Source organism: Miniopterus natalensis, chromosome 13 (genome assembly GCF_054644295.1).
Source record: "Miniopterus natalensis isolate mMinNat1 chromosome 13, mMinNat1.hap1, whole genome shotgun sequence".
Taxonomy (NCBI): domain Eukaryota; kingdom Metazoa; phylum Chordata; class Mammalia; order Chiroptera; family Miniopteridae; genus Miniopterus; species Miniopterus natalensis.
The window spans coordinates 34,776,353-34,803,121 of NC_142093.1; the positions used below are offsets into that span (position 1 = coordinate 34,776,353).

Below are 26,769 nucleotides of genomic sequence, written 5' to 3' on the forward strand. Positions count from 1 at the left end.
GATAGGGAGTTTCCAGCGGATTGCAGCAATCCTCGTCAAAAATAATGAGACTCTGAAACAAGATATTGGTTGTGGGATGTTAAAACAAATACAGTTAAGAGATGTTAAGGATTTAATTTGTAATTGATTTAATTTGGGGAAGTGGAATAGAAAAGGGGGAACAGTCAGAGGTAACAGATTTCAGGACTTAAAATTCAGAATATCATACAGAACAAGTGGTTTCAGTTTGTTTTTTGAGTAGAGGTTAATTGTAGTTTTGGAATTGTAGAGCATGAGATGTCTTTGGGACATTCAGGTAAAGATATTCATAAAGGCATTTGGGAAGGCAGATCTGGAGTTTGGGCAACCCACAGATAGATAGAGGTTTGGGCATTACGAGCATATAAAAACAAAAGCTGGATGAGATCTCTCAGGGATAAGAATATAGGGAGGCCAAGGCCTGGGGAACACTGACATTTATGAGGCAGGCAGAAGCAGCAGATCAGTTGAAGGAGGGAAAGAAAGGGTATAATGGGTAGGAGGAGAATTAAGAAAGAATGCCTCTCAGAAATACTTTTTCACTTAAAAAGCATCTTTACCTATTAGTCATGTATAGCTTTATCTTTTTCTTTAATAGCTACACTTTTTATTTACCCTGTTTCTTATTGACTGATATTTAAGTTGTTTGGGGGTTGTTGTTTTTTAAAAACAAACAAACAATGCAGGAATAAACAATTTTGTGGAAATTTACTTTCATACTTGTATGAATGCATCTGTAGGATATATTCTTGCAGATGAAATTGCTTAGTCAAAAGAATGTGCATTAAAATTTTGATATATTACTAAATTGCCTGGAGTATGTGAACCAATATATACTCCCACCAATAGTATCTTTATTTTTATCTTTGACATGGCTTGCCTCCTAAATTGAGGGTAGTAGAATTTGAAAAATAAATAGTATTTTTTATTTATTACTTTAATGCAAAATTCTATAAGGAGAAAAAGAACACTTTCGTTTTATCAAATCGTTGTTTCATTCAAATAATGTAAACCTAAGAATGCATTTTATCCTTGTAAGCATCAGATCAAGGAGGAGTTCTTTGTTCTAAAAGAAGCTCTGTTTCCTCCTCTTATGTGCTGGAAGCAATAATTGGATTTAGGGGAAGTGGATCAGAAGGAGAGAGAATGATAGCATTATTGTGAGGTGAAATGAATTAAACCTAGAACAAAATTGATGCATGCAAACAGTTCTAGTCATAGACATGCTGACATGACCAATACAAATTCTGTGCTAAGAAATATTTTGACTTACTTCTTGTAGCAAATTTTAATCAATGGCTTCATGGCTGTAAAATGAGTTACTCTTATAAAACTGATCATTGGAGAGTTGATGGCTTAGAAAATACTCAGAGTAAAATACTGCAGAAGTTTTAAGTTGCCAAAATCACACTGCTTACATAACTTAAAAGTAAAAAACATGGACAAGTGTCACAGCTTTTCTTTTTGTTTTGTTTTGTTCTAATTACCTGACATTGTTTGCAACACCTGTATGGAAGGGCCTATTTGCCATTCCCTAACCTCAGTGATACTAATAGTATTTGGGGGTAAATTGACTTAGTTTTAGTCATTCTTTCTAAATAGATCAATGTGAATCAATGTCCCCTTTGTCAGGAGCCTTTTTTTTTTTTTTTTTTTACTTTGGGTTGTGACCTATTTCTGATTTGTAAATTTAGGTTTGTAAAATCAATTTAGGGGGTCACAGCCAGCTTTTAAGATAAAATGAAATAGAACTAAAAATATTAAGAGTACACAGAGAGTAAGGGTAAAAAGTTTGGTGCAATTTTTTCTTTTAATGTCCATATATATATGTTGGGTCATCATGCAAAATGTATTTTTTCTGTGGGTTATGGGAGTAAAGTTTGAAAAATTCTGCCTTATAGGACAGGCTAATTCTCAAATAATTTCTAACTAAAGTCATAATGGTGCATTGCAAGTAATAAATGTTACCTATTTTCTTTTTACCCTTTAGCCTTTCTATCTCTCAAGAGAAAGTAAAACTTTAAACCAAGCAATAACACCATTAAAAGGTCAACCAGCTGGAAATTTATTTGCCATGGGAATTCCTTCCATAGTTTCCATTAAGTTATTGGTACAGGTAGACCCACTGTGGCATTACCTGTATATACTACACACACGTACTATGATGAGCACTATTTTGGAATGTGTTTATATTTGATTTTTCAACTATATAACACTTTATTTTATGATAATTTGCCCCAAGAATGTCATTATATGTTATTATCTGTGAATAAGTTATGACTATTTTTAAGCTTAGTTCATTGTCTGATTTCCTTCTGTTGCCTCACTGTCTCTGGGTCATTTTTTTCTTTTGGTAGGTAGTCAAGGAACAAATTAAAGTAAACCTAATAGTGCTTGGCAAAGACATAGTTTATGAGATAAATTTGCTGTTACATAGGTCATATTTTAAGGCCAGATTTGTAAGTTTTAGATTATCTAAGACATTGTCTGCTTCCTTCCTCATTAGCCAAGATAATTGAATTCTAACTGCATTTGGTTGTAGTTTTATAACCTTCAGTAGATGTTTTCTTTAAAAGATGAGTTGCTCTTACCGTAGATGTTTATAATATAGAGAGTAGCACTGTCAGAGGAAGGGCAGCTGCCAAGGACCTGCCAAGGTGTACATATTTTAGTTACAGACTAGAGTAGTGTTTTCAGTTTTGAAAATCCACAAAGTAGGTTTTCCTGTTTGTTTGTTTTTCCCCAAAATTCCCTGGGCTCTTGAGGTTTAACTCATCTGGTCATGCTAATTTAAAACTTTACAGCAAGAAATTTCTTTCAAAGCATGTCAGCTGTTCATGTTGGCCGATTGCAAAAATCTGTATGGGGAAATTTACATGAAGTACTAAAGAAAGTTGCTGGGAGCAGAGAATAAGAGCAAGGGAAATTAGATGGACTATCCAGAGTAGCATCACACTCTGGTGACACCAGCTGATACTTTCACTTATGCTGAGAAACTGCCTCAAGTCAAAGCAGATACTCATGTTAGCTGGTCTGTTAAAAATACATGAACAGAATTTTGTCTTTTAGCTGATTTTCTTTTTCCTGGCTTGCCTGTGAGTACTACCCCTTCTCAATATATTCTTTCTTCAGACCCATTGCAGTATACAAGTGATTGGACTTGTTTTCTTTCATATGTGTCACATTTCAGGCCAGCTTTTCTCATATCATACTTACCTAGATTGAATTTAGATATTTCTTAACTTATGTTGGAACACTAGTAGACCAGAAGAAGTTCAAGAGTGGCCAGTAGAATAAATATCTCAGCAAGAACGATAATGCAGTAATGTACAGCCAGGCCCTGAGGATTCATGTTCCACAGCAGAGGCCCATGTCTGCACAGTTCCAGTCTTTTAGCTCAGGTAAAGTAACCCTTATAAGAACGGTTTCGGTGGAGTGGTAGGGTGGAAGCCAGATTGTGCTGGGTTGAGGAGTAAGTGGGAGGCTAGGAAGTAGAGATAGTGAACAGACAGGGCCCTTTCAAGAAGCTCGGTGGTGAGAAGGAGGGGGAGGGCTAGAAGGGCTTGAAGGAAGGGGTTTGTTTTGTTTTGATCTGATTTGTTTAAGGATGGTAGAGTCCTGAGAATTTATAGGCTGATGAGAAAACATCAGTAGTAATGGAGAAATTCAAAGAGCCCCCTGAGCAAGCAATTGAGAAAATAAATGGAATGTCCAGGGATTATCTCTACACAATATTGTGGATGTAAGCAAGATTTTAGTGAAGGGTCATGGGATCGAAGTAGTTCCTACTTTCAAATAGTCAAGTTTTGGGGATGTTAGCGTGGAAATTAGAGTGGCTAATTCATTCAGCAATAATATAAGAAGAGCAGAGAGTACTGGGGGAAAAAACCTGTTTTCCAAGGGCTAATGAATACATCTATCCTCACTGCTGCTTCTGTTCTTTTGCCTTTGTTATCAGCAGTTATCCAATGTCATTTATTCTATTTCAGTTAGAAAGTGCCTTTTGAGAAAAATAACCAGTAAACTCTCGAACACTGTCAGTTGACATGACAAATTAAAGGTAAAACAGCTTCTAATGTTTTTATCTTGTTTAATTTTTACTGTGAAACTATACAAACATAAGTAAAATGGCTTATGGATTTGCATAGAAGGCTAAAATATACGGTAAAAGAAAAGCTCTTTCTTAGGAATTTTTTTAAAACCAGCTTCTATGAAATGATAACTCATTGCTGTTTAGCAGCATTCACTTAAGAGTGAATGTGTGTTGCTGCTGCTCACGTTGTCATTTACATTATGCACGTGATATTTGTATTTTTGTGAATCATCCTTATTGACATCAAAACCGGAAAGACAAACTTTGGTTGTCACCTTTAGCACTCTGGCCTTTTGAGGTTGATCAATGATAGGTATAAAGATATTTTGCTGCTTATTTTCATTGTTTACCACATTTTTACCACTGTATACATTAATATCAAAACAAGAGATTCACTTCTTGGCATTTTTGTTGTTTATCCTTTCTTCATCTTAGCTTATAGGCACCTTTTTTAATCCTTCAAGTTTTTTGGAAGTTTCAGAAACCTTTTTCTGAACAACTCAGAAATCTTTTAGGGAAGACTAATTCTAACATTTGCTGTCAATTATATGAGGAGTTAATGCAGTAAGACATTGTTCAGATATTCTATTAACTTGTGACTGATTCACCACCACTTACTAGTTATACTACTGTGAGGGATTATTTAACCTCTTTAAGCTTTTAGTTCTTCATCTGTAAAATGATGATAGTAATTCCTACCTGATAGCCAGCGTAGCATGAGGACCAAATGAGATAATTAATGAGTGCTTTTCATAAAGTATCCACACATAGTAACTGCTGAATACAAATTAACTTTAATATTGGTGTAAGCAGAGAACAAAAGCACATGGAATATACTATTTTTTAATAGATGTTTTAAATAATACTGCATATTATTATGCAGTTGAGGATGTAGTGACATATTGATACAGTTGGTATCTATGGTGTCTTGGGTTTTTGTTTTTAAATTGACAAATTTGAAGGAGTTATGAGCTCTCTGAAAAATAGTTAGCTTTGGGATTGTGGAAGTTTGATTAAGTAGCCTTAAAGTTCCAGCCTGTGTCAAAGGGAGAGGAGGTAGTCCTAATAACAAACAACAACAAAAACTTTCTCAATTCTTTACTAAAAGCATCTCTTTTTAGGGCCTTTCCCTGTTTTGTTGGCTGCCCTTGAGCTAATATGCTGAGGACAAACCACTTAAAAAGAGAAAATAAAAAGATAATATTTGGAGATTTAAAATTTTAGAGGCATGAACACTTTTTTGACATTATGGTTTGGTCATCTCTAGGTATATTGAAAGCCAAAAACTTAACTAAAATCCAAGTCCTCATGTGGCCCAGAAGAAGGACTCTTCTTTTTCTTTATGACAAGATGACTCTTTCTTAAAATTTATTTATTTTTATGGAATTTATTCATTAATAAAGTTATAGGTGTTAGGTGCACAGTTCTAGAATACATAAGACAAGACAAGTCTAGAGCAAGAGTGGAGACTGGGCAGATTCATTGAGAATACATTTTGATAGTATCTTAAAACTCCCGTGAGGATATTACAGTAATGATTTGAATAATTCAGACTACCGCAGTAGCAGGCAACATTTGTAATGCAGATGGGTGTTGTTAATGGCTTATGCAACATTTTCACTCCTTTTTCTAAAGAAAATACAGATTTCTTTTTTCCTTCACTCACCCAAATGATTTAACAAGTGACTAATTATAAACCTCAGACATACTGTGGTAAAAAAGGTAGTGATTTTTTTGGTGTGATCCACTTGCTATTGTAGTTGGTACTATTTACATAAGTAGCGTAACTTCAGATATAGTTATTTGTCTTTTCCTTTTACTTACCATCATCCTTCCTGCTTTGGTTCTACTCCATACCCACCCACTTCCCATCCCAGTCCCTATAAAACTAAGTTTGGAGTGAAGGGTCCTCAGTAACGCTGGATTGTATAATTTAGGTGTGCTTATCTAGCCTTGAAAGTTGATGTATTGATGTTGTTGGTGCCCTGTAAAAAAGATGAGAGTTTCTGTGGTGAGTTTTTAGCCTGTCTGGAAGGAACTCTTTATTCAGTGTTTGATTCTGGGAGAGTCCTAGAAGGCCTGCCTTTGTGTCTTAGAGAAATAGTAAAATCTGTTCCATCCCAACCTGGCACCTTCCTAGAAGTCTTTATTTTTGTGGTCTTTCCTCTACTTGAATAGTACAATCAGTTTACTTTTGAAGTGGAACAGGATAATGCAACAGAGAAGTTGTTACCATTACCTTTAACTGGTGACAACTTCTGTGTTGCACTATCCTGTTCCACTTCAAAACTTCCATCTTTTAACAGACTGGTCCCTTGAGGTGGTTCAGATGTTATGGTCTCAGTCCTTTAACCATAGTTGTTATTTCCTATTTTCTAGGGATTGGTTATAGAAATCAGCAATAAAGTCAACTTCATGTATCTTTAGTATGGTTAGTAATACTTTTCTTAAATGACTTTCTTTTAGTAACCTTCTACACTATATGCAGAGACATGTGAGTGTTTGTGCCAACTAAGCAAACATTGGCTTAGATTTTGTTAAGGGTAGGTTATGATTTGAGCCACAGACTTGGGAAAAGTTAAAATGTGGTGATAGTTGATAATTTACTGAGTGTACAGAATGTACCAGGTACTGAAGGTCTGTTTTCTGTAATTTTCACAACAGCTTTGAAAGGTAGGAACTGCTAGCCTCTTTATATAGATAGGAAATTTAAGCTCAGAGAAGACAAACTCATAGTTAGTAAATGAGGAAACTGGAATCTGAACCTAGGATCCATTTTATTCCAAGTCCAAGATCTTTCTCCCATACCATACCACCTACCACTTGAGACATACATATATTGCCTTAAATCTCAGAATAAGGCAAGGCATAAATAAGTAAACTTTTTAAAAACTAGAATGGTATATTTATAACTATGGTCATACATTCATTCACTTGTAATGTAGTTGCTGTTAATCTATGTATGTTGATTTTCTGAGAAACAGTTTTTGGTTTTCGTTGATGTCTAACATACATATAGCAAAATGCACAAATCTTTTAAGTGTTCAGTGGGTGAATTTTTATAAGTGTTTGTGCCTGTGTAACTACTTCCTAGTTCAAGAAATAATATTAATATCCAGCAGGCTCATTTTTGTGCCTTTCCAGTCAGTATTTGACCCCCCTATAGGTAACGACTATTCTGAATTACCACTGTAGATTAGTTTTCCTGTTTTGAACCTCATAGAAATTGAATCATATAGTATGTATTTTTTGTGTGTTTATCTGGCTTTTTTCACACATTATGTTTCTGATAGTCATCCATGTTGTTGCCTGTAGTAATAATTTATTTCATTGCTATGTATCTCACTGCATGTATATTCCATGGTTTATTTAACCACTCTCCTGTTGATGGATATTTGGGTTATTTTCAGTTAATAATAAAGTTGCCATGAATGTTTTGTACATGTCTCTCAGTGCATATATGTCCTCACTTTTGTTGTGTATATACCTGGTACAGTTTTAGTAGATACTGCCAAACAGTTCTCCAAATGAGTATACCAGTTTATACTCCCACCATTACAGTATGAGAATTCCGGTTGCTCTTTGCCATCAGAGATATAGTTTTGTTTTGTTTTAATTTTAGCCATTTTGGTTAGGCGTGTAGTGGTGTCCTATTGTGGTTTTAATGTACATTTCCGTGATAACTTTTCATGTGCTTATTGGCCTTTGGATATCCTCTTTTGTGAAATTTCTGTTCACAAAATATTTTGGCCATTTTTTAATGGGTTTTCTCAGTTGATTTGTAGGAATTCTTTACATATTCTGGATATGAGTTCTTTAGTAGTTACATTTATTACAAATCTCTTCTCCTAGGCAGTGCTTGCCTTTTCACTCTCTTAATGTTGTTCTTTTGATGAACATAGGTCTTCAATCTTAACGAAGTCCCATTTATCAATTATTTCTTTTATGATTACTGCTTCCTGGATCTTGTTTGAAGCATCTTGCCTTCCCTAAGGTCATGAAAATAATCTCTGAAATTGTCTTCTAGAAGATTGATTGTTTTACCTTTCACATTTAGGCCTACAATCTACCCAGAGCTGATTTTTGTTTAAGATGTTAGGTAGAATCAAATATTTGTTTTTCCACCTGTGTAGATACCCAGTTGATCTAGCACCATTTGTTGAAAAGGCTATATATTGTTCCCTAGTCTCTTTCTGAAGATGTGATTTCCCATGAACAAATCTCCAGAGTACAGGATGTAGATCTGCCCAAATTCTCTATCTTCATGGTCTAACTACCTTTAAGATAACCCATTTACTACTCAATCATGAGAGCCTCACATCTACTATTTGTATATACTATGACTTGAATCTTTTCTGGATACCCCCATTACTTGTTTACTCCCCTGTAATAGGTCTCGGAATATAAAAATAGCAAGTTAAACGCACATCCTTCCCTTTGCAGGCACACACACGTGCTTGTTCGGGTTATAAAGAAACTGGATGACTGATTAGGACTCCTTGTGATGTGGAGTAAGTAGGCCATTAAGAAGGATGAAGAAACATTTATTGAGGTTGCTGTGTGCTAGGTACAGTAAGTAGCCCATCTCTCCCTTTTCCTTTTTCCTGTTAGGTCGAAATAACTAAAGTCCATATTTTCTATGTAAAAAATGTGGATTTGCCTAAGTCAGGCTTGATAGGTAAATTCATTATACAAATAATACTTCAGTTAACAATGAATAAATAATACTTCAATTAACAAATATTAGTGAATTGGCTTGGACACAGAAGAATTTTCTGGAAAGTTTCAGGCCTCCTCCACTCTGGCTGGTTGGCATTCTTGACTGAAACTTGGGAGCGGCACTCTCATAGGTTTCTGAAGGGTGAGTTGGGCCAGAGCCAAGACCTGCTGAAGGGAAATGTACACCCAAGTTCTTCCATCAATAGGTGAGACAGATTTGAGAAATACGGAAATGATTATAGTCTCAGAGGCCGATAGAGCCTGTTACACCTAGAAGGAGAAGAGAGCATACTTTGCCAAGGTGTGATGGGAATAAAAACTACTCTCTATGTTGTTGGTTTGGTTACAAAGTCCCTGATACAGATCTGTGTATTTACCTTGATATCTGAGTTTGAAATAGGCCTTAAACCAATAAAATATTTCATTTTACAAACAACAAAACATTTTAGAAAAAGCAATAGGTTAACCACGAGCAGGTTTTACTAAAAACAAATATCACAGATGTTTCTTAAAAAATAAAGTAGTATGGGAATGTAAAATGGTACAGGACTCTGGAAAATACTTTGGCAGTTTTTTTGGTTTTTTTACAAAACTAAACATGTAGTACCTACCATAGGACCCAGTAATCACACTCTTGGGCATTTGTCCCAGAAAAATGAGAACTTATATTCACACAAAAACCTTACATAAATGCTTTTAGCATCTTTATCATATATACTAGTTAAACATACTATTAGTATATATATTATTAATGTAGCATACATACTATTTATAATAATAAAATACTGGAAATAACCCATATGTCTTTCAGTTGGTGAATGGTTGAACAAATTGGTATATCTGTACCATGGAATACTGTTCAACAATAAAAATGATTGACCTATTGATGCATGCAACAACCAGGATGGACTTTAAGGGCATTAATTATACTGAGTGAACAAAGTTAACTTCAAAAGGTTACATGCTGTGTGATTCTGTTTACATAACACTCCTGAAATGATAAAACTGTGGAGATGGAGAACAAATTAGTGGTTGCCCTGGGACAGGGGATGGGGTGGGGGGCAGGGATAGTTCTGTATCCTGATAATGGTGGTAGTTTAACACATCTGTATATGGGACAAATTGACCAGAACTACACACAAACACACAGGATTACAAGATTTTGTTTTGTTTTAAATGATAAAACTGAGTAAGGTCTGTAGTCTAGTTAATAGTAATGTATCAACAAGGTCAATTTCCAGTTTTGCTATCTTACTAGAGCTATCTAAGATATCACCATTAGGGGGAGCTGGGTGAAGGGTGCACAAGACTATTGTTTTTGCAACTTTCTGTTAATCTATTATTATTTCAAAATAAGTTAAAAAAATATATTGTACACCTGTGTTCATAGCAGCATTATTCACAATAGCCAAAGGTGGAAGCAACGCAACTATCCATCAAAAAATGATAACCCTGGCTGGTGTGGTTTAGTTGGTAGAGTGTCATCCCATGCACCAAAAGGTCTCCGGTTCGATTCCTGGTCAGAGCACATGCCTGGGTTGCGGGAGAATCGATGTTTCTCTCTCACATCAGTCTTTCTCTCTTTCTCTCCTTCTCCCTTTCTCACTAAAAAAATCATAAAAATATTAAATAAATAAAGCCCATCACAAAAGGACAGATACTATATGATTCCACTTTTATGAAGTACCTAGGGTAGTCAGATTCCTAGAGACAAAGTAGAATGGCAGTTGCAGGAGCTGGGGGTGGGGGTGGAGTGGAGAAGGGTCATGAGGAGTTACTGTTTCAGGGTACAGAAGATACTTTGATATTTTGAAAGATTAAAGTTCTAGAGATGGATGATGATAAAGAATGCACAACAGTGTAAGTATAAGTAATGCCATTAAACTGTACACTTAAAAATGGTTAATATGGTAAATTTTGTGTTAAGTATATTTTGCCACAATTTTTAAAAAATAAGATACTGTTAAGCTAACACATGTTTATTGTAAAATGTGCATATTTAAATACAAACATAAATCTCCTTGAATATTTTTCATTTTTTTCATTTTGAAATGATCACAAGTGTATAAAAAGTTGCAAGTTAGTACAAATAAGTTTTTTTTTCCGAACCACTTTGAGACTTCCCAACCCAATGCCCTTTCTTCCCCAAATATTCTAATGTATATTTCCTACCACCAAGGACATTATCTTAACCACATTAAATTTAATCATTAAATAACCACAATACTACCATCAAAATCAAGAAATTAGCATCAATACATTGCTGCTGTCTAATCCTTGGACTCTTTTCAAGTTTCATAATCATCCCAATAATGACCTTTATAAAAAGGGAGTTAGTTGAGAGTGAAATGCTGCATTTACTTGTTATGTCTCTTTAGTCGTCTTCAGTCTGGAACCGTTCTTCAATTTTTCTTTAACTTTCATGACATTGATGCTTTTGAAGATTGTTTTATAGACTGTCTCTCAATTTGAGTTTGAAGTTTCCTCATAACTCAATTTAGGTTATATGTTTGTGGCAGGAATATTCCAAAAGTGATCCTCTGTTCATATTGTTGCATTTGTCAGGTGATGCATGGTTTCAATATTCCCATTACTAATGATGGTCACTTTGATTACTTGATTAAGTGTCAAGCTTCACCACTATAAAGTTACACTTTTTCCCTTTGTCATTAAGTATGTTGTAGGGAGGTATTTTGAAGCTATGCATATCCTGTTCCTCATCTGACTTTCAATTTATTCACTTACATGTTTATATCTGTGAGAATTGATAGTTTATTGTTTTATTCAGTGGATTATAATCAATTTTTTTTAATTATTTTTATTTTGATGCTCAAGTTATCCGATTTAACCAGTTGGAGCCCCTTCAAGCTGGCTTTTGTGTCCTTTTGACATGTTCCCATCATTATGAATGTTTTAAATTTAAAAAAAAAAATCATGATATTAATGACTACATAGTATGCTACTGTAAGAATATACATAATTTGTTTAAATAATTTCTTTGGAGCATTTTGTGTTACCTTTTTTTTTAATGGGTTTATATAGCATAGGCAGCCTTCTGGAAGCTTTGTAACAGTTTGCAAACCTGCCAGCAGTGTGTGCGTGCAAGTGTCCATTTCTCTACACTCTCATTAACAACCAGACAGTGTTTTTAAATAATAGGAACTTAATAATTACAGGGAAACTTTTAGAGGTCAAATTACACCATACACTAAACATTGGAAGGAGTTTTCAGGACTCTAAACAAGGGAAGAAAATAGGGTTTATATATGTGTGTTTTACTGTTTTTTCCCTTTTCTCTTTAAATCAGCAGCACAAAAGAAGGTATCTCAGAACTAAAGCTAAAATAACTAAAAGGTTATATTCTTTTTTATGATGCTAATTTTATAAGGAAGGCAATTTAAAGTAGATATATTACAATGGGGCCTTTTACTTTTCTTATGACTTGCTTATTTTTTTCAAGTAACTCTCAGTGACTGACCAGTCATTGATCTCAAAGATCCTTTTCAAAATTCTGAAGTTATTCTCTATTAACCAGCTGTATGGCCTTTGGGACAGTTGATCATCAGTTGGCCCCATTTTCCTCATCTCTAAAATGGTTTCTAAGGTACCTTCTCCCTAAAACTGGAAAATCACATGAAATTTTATTCTGAGAGTTGGAAGAAAGTGATTTTTTTTTTTGATTTTTTTTTTTTTTAGCTGCAAAACTGGTTGAATTTTGTAGTACCGTTTTCCTCATGTACCTAACTAGCAACTGAATTGCAGGAAGTATCAATTCATAGGTTAATTGTTTATGGGCTAATTTTTTTCTAGAACTTTCATTATTAATCCTCCCATTGCTTCTAATGTTAGTCTGTCTTTGTGGCACTTTTGACTGTTTAGTACAGGGCAACAGAATAGCCTAGACATAGATTCCATTTAAGAATTAAATGTATTAAAAAAGAACACATGATAAACTAAAGGATATGGGAAGGATTATTCAGTAAATGGGATTATGATAATTGCTTTGCTATGTAGAAAAAAAGTTTACTTAAACCTTTGCTTTAGGTCATACACTAAAATAAGTTCTAGACAGATTAAAAATTAAATGCTAAAAATACACTCCAAAAGTAGAAGAAAATAAAAATACTATTTATTAACTCTTAAGCCTCAATATAGCAAAATAATGAAGAAAATTCCTAACAAGAAAATCAATTGGTTTGACTCCTTAAAAATTAATTTGGGAAAACAGTTTGGTGGTTTTCTTATAAAGTTAAACATATACACTGTATCCCAGCATTCATATTCCTGGGTACTTAAGTTAGAGAAATGAAAACTAATATTGTCATAACAATCTGTACATAAATGTTCATAGCAGCTTTATAATTGTAAAATACAGGAAACAACCAAAATGCCCTACATGGAGTGAATGGAAAAACAAAATTGGGGTATATCTATATAATAGAATACTACTTAGCAATAAAAAGAAACTATTGATACATGCAACAACATGGATGGATCTCCAGGGCATTAAGCTGAGTGGAAAAAGCCAACTTCAAAGGGTTACATGTTATATGATTCCATTTATATAATACTCTTGAAGTAGAAAAATTATAATGATGGGGAATGGCTCAATGGTTGCCAAGAGTTAGGGCTTAGGGAAGGATGTGACTATTAAGGGTAAGCACGAGGGAGTTTCTTTATATTGATGAATATTGTGAAACTTTTTGCATCAGTTCTTATCCCAGTTGTAGTGATGGTTATTCCAGTCTAATCTATACGTGTGATAAGTATCCTAGAACTACACACACACACACACACAATGCACACACCACACACACCCTACAAAGAAAAAAATGTGAACTCTAAACAATGTCCAGAGCAGTTAATAGTGTTGTACTGATGTCAGTTTCCTGGTTTAATCATGTACTATTGTTGGAGGGGAAACTGAGTGGAATATATACTATATATTTTTCAACTTCTTGTGCGTGCTAGATGATTTCACAATTGAAAGTTATAAAAAATTAAACTGGTACATGCAGACAATGGAATATTATTCACTGCTAAAAAGGAATGGTCTATCAAGCCATGAAAAAACATGGAGGGACCTTAGATGCGTACTACTAAGTGAAAGAAGCCAACCATACAGTATGTACACGCTACATACTGGGTTTCCCAAAAAATATACACACACACTTTGAATAATTATGAAGGCAATGTTTATTAAAAGGCATTTCATTTTCAAAATTGAGCTATCAGCTGTTAAAATGTGTATACATTTTTGGGGGACCCCCTGTATAATTTCAACTACATGACATTCTAGAAAAGGCAAAACTCTAGAGACAGTGAAAAGATCAGTGTTTCCAGAGACAGGGGAGAGGAAGGGAGGGATACGTAGAACGCAGAGGACTTTTAGGACAGTGAAATTACATTTGTCCAAACCCAAGGAAGGCACAACACCAAGAGTGAACCCTAATATAAACTCTGGACTTTGGGTAATAATCACGTGTTGATGTAGGTTCATCAGTTGTAACAAATATACCACTCTGGTGGAAGATGTGCGTAATGGAGGAGGCTGTGCATGAGGGGGCGGGGAGTATTGGGAAACCTGTACCTTCTGCTCTCTTGCTATGAACCTAAAACTTCTCTAAAAGAAAGTCTATTAAAACAAAACAAAAACAAAAAACCAGAATCAGCTTGGGTCAGAAATAAACATTGAAAAGCAAAGTGAGGAAAATACTTATAGCAATTATTAGAGATAAAATTTTCATGTGGTTTATTTATGAAGAAATCATACAAATTCATAAGGCAAGCCCTGAGTAGACTGGAAAGAGGGCTTAGAACAAGCAAGCGCCCCAAAAGAGAGGTTTGTAGATATACTTTTGTGTTTATTTGAAGTTTGTTGGAGTCTCCAAATTTAGTAATGTGCTACCAGTGCCTTTGGAAACACACTAGAAGAGAGAAATTTTTTTGGCATATTATTATAGCTGTGAAAAGTAACCTCACCTAAGAGGAAAATAGTTTAAAAGATACATTTCGCACTGTAAATTTGCATTGTTTTGAAGTAGCTTAGAGAATTTTGAAAGATCTTGTTATGTGCAATCTATCCTCAAAAAATGTCCCTTTTTTGCAGGTATAAATTAATTATCTGAAAGCAGTGAGCAATGGAGCCAGACGTTATCCGAATGTACTCCTCATCCCCGCCACCCCTGGACACAGGCGCCGAGGAGGAGGACGACGAGGAATTTGGGGAGTTCGGTGGGTTTTCCGAAGTCAGCCCATCTAGTGTAGGGTTTGTTGATTTTGAAACACCGGACTGTACTCGTCCCAAGGAAGAGTTTGTACCATCAAACCATTTTATGCCAATTCATGAGTTCTCAGAAAATGTAGATAGCCTTACAAGCTTTCAGCCCATTAAAAATGGTAACGATAAGGACATCACTGCTGAACTTCCTTCTCCTGTGAAAGGACAGTCTAATGTTTTGCTCTCCACCACCAGCAAAGAAGTAATTCCATCTGAAACGTTAGATACTTCCATCGATGGCATAGAAAGTCCAGCAGATTTAAATAAAATAATGGAGCAGAGACAGAATGTTGGGACACCTGAAAGTTTTTCTCCAGGAGACTTTAGAACTGATACAAATGTTGTTCACCAGAACAAGCATTTAGAAAGCTGCAATGGTGAAAAGCCTCCTTGTCTGGAGATTCTGACAAATGGGTTTGCAGTATTGGAAACTGTAAATCCTCAGGGAACAGATGATCTGGACACTGTAGCAGATTCAAAAGGAAGAAAGCCTCTTGGCACTCATGCTACTGAGTGTAATTTAGACTGTGCACATAGTCCTGCTGAGGAATTTGCAGATTTTGCCACATTTCCCGAAAAGGAAAGGATACAACTAGAAGAAATAGGATGTGGAGTTTTAAGTGACAGAGAAGCACTAACCATTCAAGAAAACAATAAAATTAATAGAGTTAATGAACTGAATTCTATAAAAGAAGTGTCTTTGGGTAGAAGCTTTGATGATAAAGGACACATTAAAGGAGAAGATCAGGTTTACCTTTCAGAAACAAGCATGAAGAGTCTCAGTACTAAAAAACAAGGCCTTCCAACATTGCAACAGGATGAATTTTTAAATTCAAGTATGCAATCAAAGGCTTGGAGTTTGGAAGACTCAGCTGATAACTCAGAAGCCAGTAGGAGAGAACAGTGTAACACTGAGGAAAAGCTTGATTTATTTACTTCCAAATGGACTGACCTATGCATGGATTCTGTGAAAAGTTTTGATGCTGATGATGAAGTTAGTTCTTCCAAAGAAGAAAGTAGAAAGTTTACTGATTCCCAAAGCCCCAGCATTGATCCTACAGAAGAAAATGTTTTGGGTGATTCTGTAAGTGTAAAAAATGGTGATAGGAGTAACGACTTTGTGACTTACAACGATACCAGTGAGGATGATTTTGGTGACTTTGGCACAGCCAGTGGCACAACTCCACCTATTGTTACTAGTACTCAAGATTCAATGAGTGATGTCACTTTTGAAGAGTCCTCAGAGCACTTTCCACATGTTAGTCAACCAGGTGATGAGTTTGGAGAATTTGGGGATACGAATGCTGTTTCTTGCCAAGAGGAAATTATATTTACCAAGTCAGACCAAAAACAGAATTCTGACAGTTTTTCAGAGGAATGTAAGTTGGAAAGAAAATCCACAGGAACTGAACCTCCTTCAAAACTAAAAATTGGGCAAGAAGGAGAGTTTGGAGATTTTGATTCTGTGCCAAATATTCAAGATGACTGCAGTGCTTTTCAGGACTCTGATGATTTTGCGGACTTCAGTTCAGCTGGTCCTAGCCAGGTTGTTGATTGGAATGCTTTTGAGGATGAACCAAAAGATAGTTGCTCTTGGGCTGCTTTTGGAGACCAGCAGGCTGCTGAGTCTCATCATCGAAAGGAAGCCTGGCAGTCACATAGGACAGATGAAAAGACTGATACCCCAGAAGCCCTCAAAACACACAGTGTCCCTTTAGCAACTTCCAAAGGAGCAGTTGCTGGTGGCCATTTACAGGAAACAGCCACTTCCGTTCAGGTATTTACTAAATTTCTCTATTTTATATGACATAGGGTGTGGAGGCTTCTAGTTTAACTTTTCAAAAAATATTTTAAAATTGGGTACCTGTTAAGGAGTATCTCTGATACATACTGCTTGCCTGATTTTTAGATCAGTTACATTTTTCACAAGCCTTTGTAAACTTGAAATAGACAGTCATCCTACAATAATGCTTGGTAAAATTTTTATCTCAATGAGTTTTTAATATTTAAAGAAACTCATCAACTTGGTTTTTTTAATGAATGTAAATATCACTTATGTAATTCATTAATTAGCTAATTATTCCAGTGAATCCTTCAGTTTTTACTTTTACAGTGATTTTAAAAGAAGGTTAAACTGAGATTTAGAAGACTTTTTTTAAGGTTCAGAAAACAATGTCTTTTCATTGCGTCTATCAAAGACCTAGGAAATGGAAATACAATTTTGATAGCAGGAGAGAACAAGCAGAATTGGAAATCTCAACCTGTGCCGAAGGCGGTAGGGACGTGAAGGATGGAAAAAGAATGTGAAATAAAGCAGGTTTGGACCTCATAACTTACCAGCTACCAAAAGACCTGGGGTAAGGGTGTGAGAGAGAGTAGGGTTTAGACCTAGTAAAAGATAGCCATGATTGACTTACTGGGACTGTATTTATTTGCTTACGCTTCCTTGCACATGTGTACTCACGGTTACTCTTGTTGAATGGGTCCGTCGCGGGGAGCTTCTCCCCCGGCCTTTACCCTCTTCTGGCCTAGCCTCTCTCAGAGAAGAGTCATTAAGATTGGTTGTGACCTGGAGCAGCCCCTAGAGGGGCAGCTTGATACGCACGTTGTTCCCCAGGCTGAGGTGGAACCATGTGCTAAATTTTACCTTTCTTCAATCCCAGGGGTGTGGAAGAGAACTCTTGAAAATACCTGCTTTATACTGATAATTGATATATGTAACACTTGGCCCTCGGGCTTATTTTAAAGACACTGAGAATAAAATCAGAATCTGTAAACTCTACTCCAGTTATCTTTTGCTAAGCAAACCATTTTTAATTGGAAGTACTTCCCAAGTCTGAATGGTAATTGAAATGGTTATACATCATTGCTTTAACACCTTTAATACTTTAAGGTGTTGTTGAAATTACAGTATTACCAGTTGGTGTACACAGTTAATCACTTTTCATTTGACATTGAGTGTCTTAAAAGCTTGATTTGCTAATTCAGTTATTATATGGTTTGGCTAATATGTATTATTTCTGATGAGGAATTTGTTATTGAGGCAGAAGCTTACAGTGAAAACAAGGAGTGAATTACTTATACAATGCAAAGCAGAGACTATTGGTTTTGACCTAACCCTTTTCCTAGTTAGTTTCATCTTACTGGAGTGTAGGGTGACACTGGTATTGGGTGATCTTTAATTTATAGCCTTAGAACTTTTAGCATCATCACATAATGAATTTTTAAAAGTAAGACCACTTTAAAAAGGAATTTTTTTGCATCATACAAGTTGATAGAAGTTATTTATGTACAATTTGATAACTGAGTATAGGAGGTAATAAAGTATATGGTCCTTATGGAATCTTATAGATCTGAGTTTGAATCTTGACTCAGCCTCTTACAAGCTTTATGATTTAGGACAAGTTACCTCTGAACTCGGTTATCTGTAATATCTATTTCAAACGACTTTTGTGAAGATAAAATGACAATAAATTTTAAATGAGTGAAAAAATCTGAAAAATCCCAAATTTTTAATATGATTCTATTTTTTAATAATAACACAAACTTTATAAATGTGGCAAGATGCATTAAGACTTTCTGAGATTCATTTGGCTCAATCCTTAGGTTTTTATTTTTGCTGAAAGGGTTACGCAAAATGAACAGGACTTGGAGGTGAGTGTTGAAACAGAGAAACTGCTTGAACTTTGGAAGAAAGTTGAGATAGGGAATGGATAAGCCCTCCTGAGTGAGTGAGTAGTTGCAAGTGACTTCCTTTCTTATCCTGATGTTGTGAAGGAGGCTTGTGGCCTGCAGTTTCTTTCTTTCCTAGGATCTGCTGGAAAAGTCCATTATTCCTCTAGGGGAGGGTTAGATTTATTAATATTTTTCTTAAAATGTTGCTCGTAGTTGCTCCAGTGTTGGGGACAGCAGGCAGGTTTTTTTGTTTGTGTGTGTTTTGTTGTCGTCATCGTTGTTGTTATTAATAATCCTCACCCAAGGATATTTTTTCCATTGCTTTTAGAAAATAAAAGGGAGAGAGAGAAAGGGAAAGAGAGAAACATCAATGTGAAAGAGACACATTAATTGGTTGCCTCCAGGGCCAGGAATCAAATCTGCAACCAGGTACGTGCCCTTGACTGGGAATCAAAGCTGAGGCCCTTTGGTGTGAGGGCCGACGCTCTAACCATTGGGCCACACCAGCCAGCGCAACATTAGGTTTTGTAATTTTAAGTGATTCATTCCTGTTCAGTCTTACCTGGATGCAATAACTCTGTTCTGAACACAGTGCTATCAAGTGGTTTTGTGCAAATTCTGCTTTAACAGAATGTTGTGAGTCTTAGAATCAGACCTCAGTTAATTCAGTTAAATAAACATGGGGAATGATTCTTTGTTTTGTGAAATCAAATAGTGTAGTTGTCATTTCAGATTTCTTCTACTTTTCACCATATTTGGTATGTGACATTGTTCCAGTCCCTATTTTGTAGTACTTTCCTTTTTTCAGCCCACTGAAAGGATATCTTAACATGTTAATAAAATATATCTTCCTTGGGTCAAGAGACAATCAGTTATTGCAGCTTTATTTCAGTAATTTGTTACTTAGGGAAAAATCAACCAAGAAGAAATCTTTCAAATTTATAAAACGTTTTAAAACAAACTATTTCTCAGATGTGGGTCCAGCGAGGCTCAAAGTGGGGTTAAGCCTTGATATAAAAGCCATACATGACCATGTATTGAGAGATACTCTTCCTCTACAGTGAAATTTTTTTTTTTTTTTTGAGAATGCAGAGTTCAGTATATTTCATTCTCTTGTTAACATTCTTATAAATTTTAAAGAAAAGCAAGTAATGGTATCTTGATTGTATAAATTGGAAAGAGGTCAAAACTGTTCTTCACTTTTGGGGCTAAGTCTTAAAACAAAATAACAACAACAACAAAATCCTCCTTATTTTCAAAGCAGTCCTTTTTCCCAAAAGACCATTATGTATATTGTTTTAACATTTTTGTTTGTTTGTTTACCTGTTAATGTTCCCGAAAGCAACCTTGATTGATAGCCAGGATGCTTTTTTCTTAGATGTATAGTAAAGGAGATAATGTCATAAGCACCGCATTTAACTTTGAGCTTTTGTAAAATTTGAAAAGTATTACCCTGATGTTATTTTAGAATTTAGGTAATTAGTGAGTAATTTTTTAAAAATATTAATTGGCTCTAGAAAAGGCAGCTATGAGTCATTCTTCCTTACTAGCCAACTAATTGCTAATGCTGCTGGGAAAATATTGTAGATGAAGATTTGTTTTGAGAGCTTTAAATATTAAGAGTATCACGAAAAGGAAAAAGAAGAGAATCACTAGTACTTTGGCTTATGTTATTTTGAGATTAAGTTATTGGTTTGTTAACCAGAAAGTCAGCATTCTCAAACTGAGTATAACTAATCCTATATTTTCACCTTTGTTTGTTTACTCATCTGCCTAAGATTTGTGCAAGTTTTCCTTTTGTGGGGGGGGGACACTTGAACTTATGACTGAAATCAGAAGTAAGCAACAAAATAAAGAAATTAAATATTCACCCTAGCCAGTGTGCTCAGTGGCTAGAGCATCAGCCCACTCACCGAAAGGTGGCAGGTTCGATTCCTCTCTCTCTCTTCATTCCCTTCTACTCTCTAAAAATCAGTGGAAAAAATGTCCTCAGATGAGGATAACAGGAAAAAAAAAACTTAAAAAAATTTAAATGGTCAAAAGATACAAACTTTTAGTTATAAAATAAATAAGTCCCGGGGATGTAAAGTACAGCATGGTGATTATAGTTAATAATACTGTATTTTATATTTGAAAGTTGCTAAGAGAGTAGATCTTAAAAATTCTCATAACAAGAAAAATTTGTAACTATGTGGTGATGGATGTTAAGTAGACTTACTGTGGTGACCAGTTTGCAGTATACACATTTATCAAATCATTATGTGTATACTTGAAACTAATATAATGTTATATGTTGATTATATCTCAAGAAATTAAGATTTTGGCCTTACAACTCTTTGCTTATATGAAGTATTTGGATAGCAATTCCTTTTGTTATTTTTCCCCTCAGAAAATTTGAAATTCTGGGCTTTGGTTCCAAAATAGATAGAAATACTTTATTATATTTATCCAGAAATTATGCAGAAGCTACAAAGCATCTTTTTAGAGCATAGTGAATATTACAACTAATCTCTCTTATATAGTTTGAAATTGGGAATTGACAAGTATACAATTGTAGGCTGAAATTGATATCTTACTTAATATTTAATGGTGTTGAGGCATAAGGTATCTTTTTAAATGGAGGATTACATTACCCAGTGGATTTTATGTTTCTTCTAAACTTCCACTTAAGAGAAAGACCTAATGCTATCAATATTAAAACTATTAACAAGAATCAACTTTTGTTCCTAAGGAAGAAAGAACAACTAGAAATATGTTTAAGGGATTTTAGGAATTACCTTAAATATGAGATACTTTAATGGAGATATGTATTCGAGTGGCATAAGAACCAGAGTCTAGGACCTAGGTGTGTTGGTCTTACACACCACTTTGAAAAACTGAATGAGACTTTCAGTACACTTCATCTACTCATACTACAGTGTAGTTGTTTATAAAATAGAGGTCTGTTAGGTAGCATTCTCCAAAGAAACAGAGCAGGAGGATGGATGGATAGGAAGAGGAGGGGTGGGAATTGGCTCATGCTATTTTGAAGGCTGAGAAGTCCCAAGCTCTACAATCTTCAAGCTGTCTTCAGTGATTGGATGAGGCCCACTCATATTAGGAAAGACAATCTGCTTTACTCAGTCTACCAATTCAAGTGTTAATCTCATCTAGAAACACTTTCACAGATATACCCAGAATAATATTTGATGGATTGTCTGGGCATCTCTTGGCCCAGTCAAGTTGACACCTACATGTCTATATGTAGCTTTTTAGAAAACTTGTAACCTGTTTATGACTGAGGCATACCAGTTCGGAAGCTCTGCATTAGATAATATGACTTATTTGCATAAGTGGGTAAAATGAAAATAGCTGCTTATATACCCTAGGGCTTTCTTCCTCCAACTTCAAACAGAAGATATGATGGAACTGGGAATGAGTATAAATGAATTCATGCATGATCCTTTGTCCCCCATTGATGAATTAAACAATCGGGTAATTAATCGTTTTTGATTTCCCAGAAATCCTATCTGGTTTGAAAAAAATAAAAATATAAAACATTTAAGGTAATAAAGGACCCTGATGGGAAAACAAATATGTTTGAAATGAGAAGTGCTATAAAAGCCAGTGTACCGTTGAAGAGTAAGTAGTATAGCCAAGGCCACATAGGACTTTTGTGAGCCCCTTCCCCATAAAAGATATTAAAATTTTTATTTTATAATAGCATAAAGATGAATATGTTAATATTAGATATTAAAACAGTTTCATGAACCCCTAAAATTATTGTGGGCCCTAGGCTCTGTGCCTACTGCGTAAGTTGGTCCTGGGCATAGTATAATACTGAAAGCAAGGCTCTGGAGTCCCACTGCTAGATTCAGATTCATGTTTCAGCACTAACTTGCATTATCCACTTCCCTGAAACCCTCAGATTTAAAGAATAATAAAAGTACTTACTTCAAAACTCTTTATTATGAAGATGGAATAAAATTGTGCATCTAAAGGTTCTTAGCACAGTGTCTTGGACATAATAAGTGCTACTGAATAATCTCAGAAGTGAACTTGGAAAATGGTTTTCAGAGGTGCAAGAAATAGTGTTTTCAACTGGATTTTTTGGTAAATAGTGGAAAGTAATAGAGAGACAAATGAGAATTTGTGTGGGAGTACCCCCACTTCTGGCTATTTTACTCGCCCATCAAACTATTTTGAGAGCAAAGCTGCTGCTTTGGGCTAGTTTCCATTCTGAGAATAGTTTGACAGGTAGGAACTCTTACGAACATAAGTGCTCGTCTGTGTGAGTAGCAGACCTCCTCCTTTGGCTTCCTAGCCCTGGATATGAATAGAGAAAATCAAAAGGGAATCTGGCGCCTGCCTTGAAGAGCATTTGACTCTCAACCCTACATTTATTGGGCCCCCAGCTCTTAAAATGTTTAATGGCTAGACGTGCTGCTGTTTGCTAGGCTGAGAATTTGAGACGTATATGAATTGAAGGACATGACTGAGTTATATAAACTGGTATTCAACCAACCAGTTTCCTAGTTCCAAATTTAAGGGAGAAACTAATGACTCTTTTTCCTCTTTGACTTTGGTGTCAAAAGCATTTAAAATTTAAGTAATTGATGTGAATATTATTTTATTAAGTTACTATTATAACCTCAGCTAAAATTTATGCTACTAAGCTTGTGTACTTTTGTTACCCTCACATTAATGTAGAGCACAGCACTGACTAGTAAATATTTTCAATTTGCTTTGTTGAAAACTGTGAATTGTTGTGTTAAATGAAATAATTTTATTTTTTAAGTGTATTAATCACCTGGCTAGAAATGTTTGAAAGACCAACAAAAAGTGGGTAAAAACATGATTTAATGAAAAGAAAGTAGGCTTTAGAGTCTGGCTTTGGATCAAATCCTTGCTTTTGCACCATACCAGCATGAGACTGGTTAGCTGTCTTAAGCTCCCTTAACTTTTCTTCAGCTGTAACATGGAAACAGTACTTATTTTTCAGGGTTTCTTTAAAGCAGAGGTGGGGAACATCCAGCCCTCGGGCCAAAATCATTTGGTCTAGCCCAGCCAGGGCAACTGCAGGTGGGACTTGAAATTCAGTAAATCTAGGAGCGTTTTTCATAGCTAATTTTTAAGTTGATAATTTTGTATGGCCCCCAAATGATGTTATAAGTACCCAAGTGGCCCGTGGCAGAACAAAGGTTTCCCACCCCTGTTGTAAAGGCTTTATCAAGCAATATATGTAGAGCATCAAGCATAGTACATTACATAAAGGCTTCATTCAGCTATTATTATTTATACATTATAATTATATAAATATATCCAATCCGTGTACAGAAATGATTTAGATAGCTTACAATAACATATCCTTTTGTAAGTAGAACAAATATGCCCCCTGCAGTCTTAAATAAAAGTGAAGTGCTTTTTTAAAAAATCTATTGTACATTGATATAGTTAATATTCCTGTACCAGCTATATGTAGGAACCTAAGTACTAGAGATTCAAGATAAGGCATAGTCCTTGCCCTCAAAGCTCCTATAATTTTTAGAAATCGAATTTAGAACTGCTTTGATGACAACGTAGTATAGTGGCTCAGAGCACGGCTCAGAGCACAGCCTCTGAAGTACTTTCTAGGTTAGAATTCAGCCTCCTTGTGTAAAGTCATGTGTCCATAGGCAAGTTAACCTCTTAGTGCTTCATTTTTCTCATCTAGAAAATGGGGGTAATAGTATAATTGTTACCTCCCTCATATAGTTCTTTTGATACTTAAATGAGCTAATATTTGTAAAGTATTTAGAATAGTGCCTAGCATGTGGTAAGCACTATGTAAGCATTAAATAAAAGATATACTGCACCATAACAGGCTTTTGCAGTTTTCGGCTGTGTTCCAGACAATGTCTTTGGACTGGGTTATACTGATACTGTCTGCTTTACCTGTGCTGCTTTATCTGCCTAGGGAAACTAGAGCTAAACCAGTTTTGACTCTACCACTAATTCCAAATAATAAAATACAGTCTTTTGGAATTTTACATCTAATAGGAGTCCACATGTACTGTAACACGTTAATAAACATAACTGTTCATTTCACATCTTTTTCTGAGTTAATCAGCTACAAGGAGTCTGAAAATTGAGCAGCACCCTAATTTAATAAAAACCAGGAGTAGACTTCCTGTTATGGCAAGATATACTCTATATAGAAACAAGATTTCATATAATCAGGATAATATAAATAAGGTTTATTTTTATTCATGTACAGTAGAATAAGTTCAAGTTGTAATAATATTTTACTTTATTGACTCAGTTTGATGCAATATTAATTGCATTACTGATTTGGTTTAAGGTTGTTACATATATTAAATTATCCCTGGATGATAGTGTTGAGGAAAAACTTAAAACACTTAAAATTGTTTAATATTTTTAAAACAAAAAAAAGAATCCCAAACCTTTACCAATACAGGGATGGGCAAAGTAGGTTCATAGTTATGAGTATGCAAAACAGTTAATTAGGAATTATTATATTCCAACTGTAAACAGGTTCCTACTTTTGCCCACCCCTAAATAACAGTTTTGGATCCCTTTTATCTCATGCTCAAATTTTATGTTAAAAATAGCAATGATTTTTTTTTAAATTTTGGATCTGATCATAATTTATTTTGGAAAATCTGTGTCTTAAAACCTGTCCACTCAGTCACAAGAGAAACTGTATTTGTGGTAGGTTGTTTAGCTCGTCTTCTCAGCATTATGCTAGTTATATTCTTGTACTTTTTGTACTTACCAAGTAACTTGGACTATGTTCCATCACACTTTTGAACTTTGACCTTTATTGTGCTTCTTGGGAAGTAAAGCACTCTTAAACACATCTAATGTGTGGATTACACACCTGTATTTCATTATGTGATCGAGATTTAAGTCATAAATGCCAACAAGTCAACCAAAATGTTCACCAATTTCCAAAGTTTAATATCTACAGGGAGTAGCACTAACAGTTTCTATTTGTATAAGCAGCTCTTAAGATAGATCTTTTTAAGTTAGGTACTTCTTTCCAACTAAATAGGAAGATCTTGGGGAGGATGCAAAATATTTGGATTATTTGATTTCCTGTTATAATGTGGTAGAGACTGATAGATTGAGACAAGTTTTTTCATAATGATTTAGAATGCTAAATAGTGATAGAGAAACATCCTTAATGAGATTTGAACCTGGTTTTGACATTTTTATTCCCTGGCAGGCCACTGTGTGTGTATGTATGATCTATAATAACAGAGTAGTGGTAGAAGCTACCACTTGAGCACACACTGGGTGCCAAGTATTTAATCCTCTCATTTGTCCATCTAGGCCCTGATATCTCCAAGTTTATAAATCCAGAAACTGAGTCTTGGCCCCTTGAGTCCACGGTCCTCTATTAAAGTATTATAATTACATCAGCCATTTACTAACAGGAATTAACTAGTAGTAAGTGAAATTTGGGATTATTACCAGGAGCAAGATAGTACAGTAGTAAAAAACTCCTTTTAGGATGCCTTTTTACCATCAAACTGGTCTTGTGGATAGTTGGAAATCAATACACTTTTTAAGGTAACACATTAGAGGAAATTTAATTTTTTTTTAAATATATCTTTATTGATTTCAGAGAGAGGAAGGGAGAGGGAGAGAGAGATAGAAACATCAATGATGAGAGAGTCATTGATCAGCTGCCTCCTGCACTCCCCCGACTGGGAATCGAGCCCGCAACCCAGGCATGTGCTCTGACCAGGAATCGAACCGCAATCTCCTGAATCTGAGGCCAACGCTAAACCGCTGAGCCACACCAGGCAGGAAATTTAATTTTAATCAAAATCATTAATTCTGGTTGCTACTTTCTTGATGAGTTGTTGAGGAATTCCATTTTATGTTGGGCAGTGCTGTTCAGTTAGTGGACTCCAGTTACTTGAATCTTTGTTACTTGTTTATTGCTCTACCTCATTTGGGCAAACTGTGGCCTAAGACTTGACAAATGTGTCCTGCC

General features: G+C 35.2%; 1 protein-coding gene across 4 annotated transcripts in view; it reads left to right on the forward strand.

Annotated features, from left to right (window-relative positions):
- AFTPH (aftiphilin) overlaps positions 1–26,769 on the forward strand; it is a 61,913-nt gene that overhangs the window by 9,759 nt on the left and 25,385 nt on the right. For all 4 annotated transcript variants that reach the window (XM_016224214.2, XM_016224215.2, XM_016224216.2 and 1 more), the window contains exon 2: positions 14,940–16,887. In XM_016224214.2, coding sequence (XP_016079700.2) covers positions 14,971–16,887 — 1,917 coding nt within the window. In that variant the 5' untranslated portion in view covers positions 14,940–14,970. The remainder of the gene's footprint in view (positions 1–14,939; positions 16,888–26,769) is intronic.